General features: G+C 43.3%; 1 protein-coding gene across 1 annotated transcript in view; it reads right to left on the bottom strand.

Annotated features, from left to right (window-relative positions):
• Positions 1–1,250: 1,250 nt before the first annotated feature.
• LOC146339378 (1-phosphatidylinositol 4,5-bisphosphate phosphodiesterase zeta-1-like) overlaps positions 1,251–6,000 on the bottom strand; it is a 62,555-nt gene continuing 57,805 nt past the window's right edge. Inside the window, exons 12-13 of the mRNA XM_084811701.1 lie at positions 5,382–5,531; positions 1,251–1,401 (exon numbers count right to left, since the gene is read on the bottom strand). Of these exons, the coding sequence (XP_084667827.1) occupies positions 1,313–1,401; positions 5,382–5,531 (239 nt within the window). The 3' untranslated portion in view covers positions 1,251–1,312. The remainder of the gene's footprint in view (positions 1,402–5,381; positions 5,532–6,000) is intronic.

Genomic DNA, 6,000 nt, shown 5'->3' with positions numbered 1-6,000 from the left:
GATTTGGCTATCAGGCAGTATAGAAATGTAGTAAGGGGAAAAAAAAAAGGGTGGTTGAGTACTTATCAATTTGGAAGGAAAACAGGGCCACCTGCAAACAGAATAGTGGTTTCTCTTCATATTCAGGGGACTCCCCAGCTACACAGAAGTAGCGAAGTTGAGAGCCAGTGCAGTGTAGTGGTTAGAGTGTTGGACTGGGACTTGGGAGATCCAGGTTCTATTTCCCAGTCAGCCATGAAGCACACTGGGTGACTCTGGGCCAGTCACTGACTCTCAGCCTAACCTACCTCACAGGGTTGTTGTGAGGATAAAAAGGAGGAGGATGGTGTGTATGCTACTTTGGGCTCCTTGGAGGAAAAGCGGGATTTAAATGTAACTAACAAATACATACATACATACATACATCTAAAAAAACAGACAGCCCAAAGAAGAATGCTCAGTGGTCTGCAAGAGCTATGGAATGTTGAAGGTCAGCTGGAAAAGAAAAAAAACTGGAAAAGAAGGGGAGTGGATTGACTTGTGTGAGGCATTTGAAGCTTATATTCTCCCAGTGGCAGGCATAGCTGGCAAGAACCCTGAATGGGAACACTCCTGCTAAGGGGTAAGCAGGGCCAGCCCTACCCCTAGGCAGTGCGAGGCAGCCACCTCAGGCAGTGAATGCTGGGAGCAGGGAGCAGTGGCGAGGTGTTCAAGGACTGTGCTGTGCATGTGCCGCATGGTCTGGTCTGTGCCCCCTAAGTGAGCTTGCTGCCCTCAGGTTTAGCGGAGGATGGTGTCGTGTCTCCACAGCTGAAGAAAGATTGAACTGCCAGTCTGGCCACCTTACGTACATGGAATGGGAGGAGGGAGCCATCTTGTTCTTCACCTCTGGCAGCAAAATGTCTTATGCTGGCTTTGGGCTGAGGATGTATTGCGACATTTTGCTTCAGATCTCACTTGTTCAAATTAAATACAATATACTAATTAATTTACCACCTTTCTGCTATGCCATTGTTCTGAAAATTGGAGCTGGTATTTTCCTGGAAGGAAAGAGGGTGGAATCCTGCAAATGAGCTCCAAGTGGAGAAGCACCTAGGGGAACCACAGTGCACCACAAACCCTTCCTTCCCCCTACAAATCTTCTTTAAAAACAAAACTTTACACATATAGAAATATACAGCCCAGTCATGCACACAACTCATCCCATTCATGCCTGGGAGCTAGTGCAAACATTTAGCACCTCTAGTAGGAAGGCATCTGGTATCTCTTCTGCTTTGATCATGGTTGCTTTTTATTGACATGCGCAACTGGGGGAGCGGTCATGGTGATGACATTACTGTTGGAAGTACCACACATATAGAAACAGTGAGGCGGGCTTGAGGGTAACCCCGAGCTTGGAGACCAGTGGAACATGGCGATAACCTGGAAACAAACCAATGAGAAAGAAACATTTAAAGTGAACTGAACATAGCATAAACCAGGGGTGGTCAGAAATCTGCAGGTAGGTCTTGTTGGGAATATTGCAACCTCGTCTGCAGGTTACTGGAAGGGGGCAGAGTTGTAGTTAGTTAATTCACGAGAATTTTGACCACAGGTAGCCTCAGGATCTCTGTACCCTACAGTGTGGTTTCCTGTGATTTCTTCCTTTCGCTCCTCCTCTTCTCCCTCGCCCCCTTCTCTATTGCTGGGAGTAAAAACCCATGTTTGCTCTTTTGCTTTCCTGTTAGAAAGACAATTAGCAGAGAAAATACAAAAAGCCCAAACAGAATGAGCATTTACCAGTCCCACATGCACACAGAGCTATCTTAATAAAAGGAGACCACACCCTTCTTCAGTGAAGGAAATAAAACGGCTTTACTCACAAATGTTCTTGCATAAAATGCAGGTACAGTGTAGAGTTTCAAAGAGTTTGCAACTCAGCCAGAGGGTTCATGGTTGGGCTTTTGCAAACTGAACTGGAGATTTTCTACTTCATAGCTTATGTTCTTAAGCACTACTGTCCAGTATGCCAGCTCTCTGGGATTTGTGTATGCCCCTGTTCTGTTCTATCTATGCATGAATTATTAACCTCTCAGGCATAGGCAGAGAGGAAGGGAAAGGGTCTTCCTTTGTACCCTTAAGAACCTAAGAATTGCCCTGTTGGATCAGACCAAGGGCCTGTTTAGTCCAGTATTCTGTTCCCACAGTAGCCAGCCAGACACCCCAATGGGAAGCCCACAGCAGGACATGGGCACAACAGCACCTCTTCCTCATGTTCCCCAGAAAATGAGATTGAGAGGCATGCTGCCTCTGTTAAAGGAATTATAACATTGGCAGTTTTATTTTCATTTCATTTCCAAATGATCCTCAACATGGAATTTTCATTGGGGAGCAGCTGTGGCTCAGTGGCAAAGCACCCGCTTTGCATGCAGAAGGTCCCACGTTCACTCTCCAGCATCTCCAGCTAGGGCTGGGCAAGTTCCTGCCTAAAACCCTGGAGAGCCCCTACTGGTGTCAACAATCCTAGGCTAGATGGACCAAGTCCATCTATAAGTCAACTTCCTATGTTCCTATGTTCCTAATTTGCCTTTTTCACAGCTGCTGACATTTTCATAGGGGTGGATGGACTCACCTCCATCTAGGGACATCAGTAGCTTGCCAAATTGCCGTCACCCTCTGCTCATTGCATTGTGTGAGTCCTTAGATGGCTCCGCAAGCAACCGGCAAGCTCTGTGGGGATGCCCACCCTTTCCCCGAGCCACCATTGCTATGCAAAATGGCATCTCAGGTCAGGTCTTTCCAGAAAACTAATGTTGTGTAGATTGCGGCCATAAAGGGGCCTGTAATGTTGCATATATGGCCTCTTTATGACCGCAATCTACGCAACATTAGTTTTCCAGAAAGCCTCGAGATGCCATTTTCCATAACAATGCCAGTTCGGGGAAGGAGCGGGCAGCCGACCCCCATTCACGGACTGCATGATGGTCAGGAACAGGTCCGGTAAGTGCAGCACAGTCTGCGAACAGGAGTCAGGGGGGCTGAGCAGGGAGGAGGGAGTCGATCGGACTCCACCCCATATTAGGTGCTCATGACGTCCCTATATTTTCATTGAGCTACCCCTGCAAGGGAGTGGGAGGGGTACAGAAGCATGCACAAAGACATACAGGTCAACCCTAAAAGTAAGAAATGAAAGTGTCCCACTGAAGCCAAGACTAATCCATAAGGTTCAGTTTATAGACTCTCTGGGACATCTGGACCCGTGAATTACATAGACATCTCCTCCCCATCAGAATAAAGAGCATCACCCTCAAATCAATGACTCACTGTGAGTGCAAAGGCTCTGATGCACACGTGGAGTGCCACCATCTAAATGAGATGCCCTGTTCACTGTAATGGAAGGGGTATTTCCAGGTATACATTGTTTTGCAAGCCTGCAACTGCCCCTCCATTTAAGCAAATAGGTCACAACACATGTAGAAGTTCAGTGGCACAATCCAACACAAATTTAATCATGCTTAAGCTGATTGATGTCAATAGTCTTAAGCGCATTTAAATCTCCACTGGCTTATGGCTTGTGTATGCATTGCAGCATATATATGGTATTCCATCAAAGGAAAATTTAATTTATTTATTTTTTTCAATAATAGGAAACTTTTTGTTTCTTTTTGACAAAGTAAATATTAATTTGATTTAGCTCTTCTAGAAAGAAATCATCCTTGCATGCCATTTAGGTAATACTCTGCTTTGTATTGCTAAATTCATATTGGTAGATATGAATGCATTTTAACTGTGGCTTTACTTTTGTACTAATATTGATAAATAGGTATCTTTCCCTCTGCTAATAACATTGTCAGATGTACTTTGACAGTGCATAGACTTTGTCATCTCATTAGCGCCTAAATATTTTATGATGGTTCATGTGGTGTGAAATACAACTTAATAATGCCATGGATATTTTACTGTGTCGTGTACGTAATATTAAAGGTAATATTTTATTAACTGGGTTTTATGTTTTATGTAAGTTTGCAAAAAATATAACAAACCATTTGACTGATTTCCATCACACAAACTTTAGAATTCTCCTAAAATGGCTCTATGAGTTGAAATGCTGCTTTTGTCTGTGGCTGATTTTTTACTAATTTAATTCCTCCTAACAAAGGATATTTGCTATCCAGTTAACATTCACTTGTAGGCCTAAGCACACACAGTCCCAAATAGCTGACATCAAGGACTGAGGGAGGCAAGAGTGAGTAAAAGGAACATCAGGGTCTGCTCCAGTTGGACTACCCAGGTTTTTGCATGTGGTTCTTGCTGTATCTGTTGAATTCTATAAATATTGTAAGCCACTTTGAGGACTCTAGTCAAAAAGTGGGATATAATTACACTTAAATAAATAAACAATAGCTTCTTGTTAGCTCCCAGGCCCCACACCATGAGGTTCTTCATACAATATCTGGTGTCCCTGGAAATAAATAGTGCAGAAAGACTAATTTCTAGAGGCTGTGTTTGTTTGTTAGTTAAGCATTTGGGACTTAATAAGTTCAAGAAGGCTGGAATGTCTTTTCTAACAAGAGGTTTGGAATTCTGTGTGGTTGTTGCCTTTCCTCACCCCATCCACCCCAAAGAAACTCCTTTTTATATCTGGACATTTGACTGCATTGTTTCAAAAGGGAATTTCTCACTACACTCTTTTCCATGTGCAGGACAGCATGGTTGCAAAGCTACCCTTTGTGTTCTTTGGATTTTCACAAGGTTTTGTTAAGGTCTGGGTTTTTTAGCTTTGGGACAAGCAAGAAAATCCAAAGAACCTTCATTTTTATTCATTTTTTCCTAGAGCTGGGCTGAAAGGAGGTGTCCTTGGAAACAGGGCTCAGGAACTTTCCAAAGAGTTGAACAAACTATGCAGTTCAGGCAAGGATCCACCTAATTCTTTCACCTAAAGAATTAGCCTATCAATAATTCTTTTTTTGGGGGGAGACCCATGTAAAGAAGGGGTCTATCCACTAAGAGCCAGTGTGGTGTACTGGCTAGAGTGCTGGACTGGGAGTCGGAAGATCCAGGTTCTAGTCCCCACTCAGCCACGGAAGCTCACTGGGTGACTTTGGGCCAGTCACAAACTCTCAGCCCAACCTAACTCACAAGGTTGTTGTTGTGAGGATAAAATGGAGGAAGGAGGGTTATATATGCCGCCTTGAGTTCCTTGGAGGAAAAAAAGGTGGGATATAAATGTAATACATACATACATACATACATAAAGTGAGCTCCTCTTCCATATCCACAACAGATATGAATCCCCACACCTTCTTTTGCTTCTTCGTTTACATCTAGGCAGTTGGACATCATGCCTTTAGAAGCTGGTTTTCAACCCAGGGCCTGCAGTTGCCAGCTCCTACTGTACTTCCTTACTGCATTGCTGCTCTTACCTTTATTCATACTCATAAGTGGCAAAGTGTATTGACCAAGGAAATCATTGGCAGTCAATGCCATCTGATCTTCTACAATGAAGCGTACTAAAGCAAGATCTGGAACCTGGACATTAAATGTGAACGTTTCATTCCATCTAGGATTCAAAGCTGAAATAAACAGGAGAGAAAAACTGGTTGGATACACATTTAGAGTTTTAACTTTAATCGTGAATGTTGTTTGAAAGATTCAGAAAGATCTCTCCCTCCCCACCTCCTACACACTTCAGAGCCTTCATCGTTCTCCAACAGGTTTTCACCAAACGTGTCATCATAAAGAGAGGAGGGTGGATCAGCTTCAGTGAATTCAACTTCAGGGGAAAGTTTTAAATTTTGAAGGAAAAAACTGAAGGTATGATACATTTTTACCAAAATTCAGCATATGGGAATCCTGTTACCACTAAAAATGAACATGCAAAAAGATTAGTGAAACCCTCTATTTTGAGAGGGTGCTTCCCCTTCAAAAATCTCATGCTTAAAAAAAAAAATCTCTCCAAAAGCACAGTTACTGGTATGATCAAACACAGTGTGCATAATCCAGTGAGATGTTCTCTTGCACAGCTGCCATTCATTTCAATGG

Source organism: Heloderma suspectum, chromosome 7 (genome assembly GCF_057233095.1).
Source record: "Heloderma suspectum isolate Gila_16-S chromosome 7, 16-S_ref, whole genome shotgun sequence".
Classification (NCBI taxonomy): domain Eukaryota; kingdom Metazoa; phylum Chordata; class Lepidosauria; order Squamata; family Helodermatidae; genus Heloderma; species Heloderma suspectum.
Note: the sequence above shows the minus strand (reverse complement) of the source record. Positions and strands in the feature narration are given on the sequence as shown.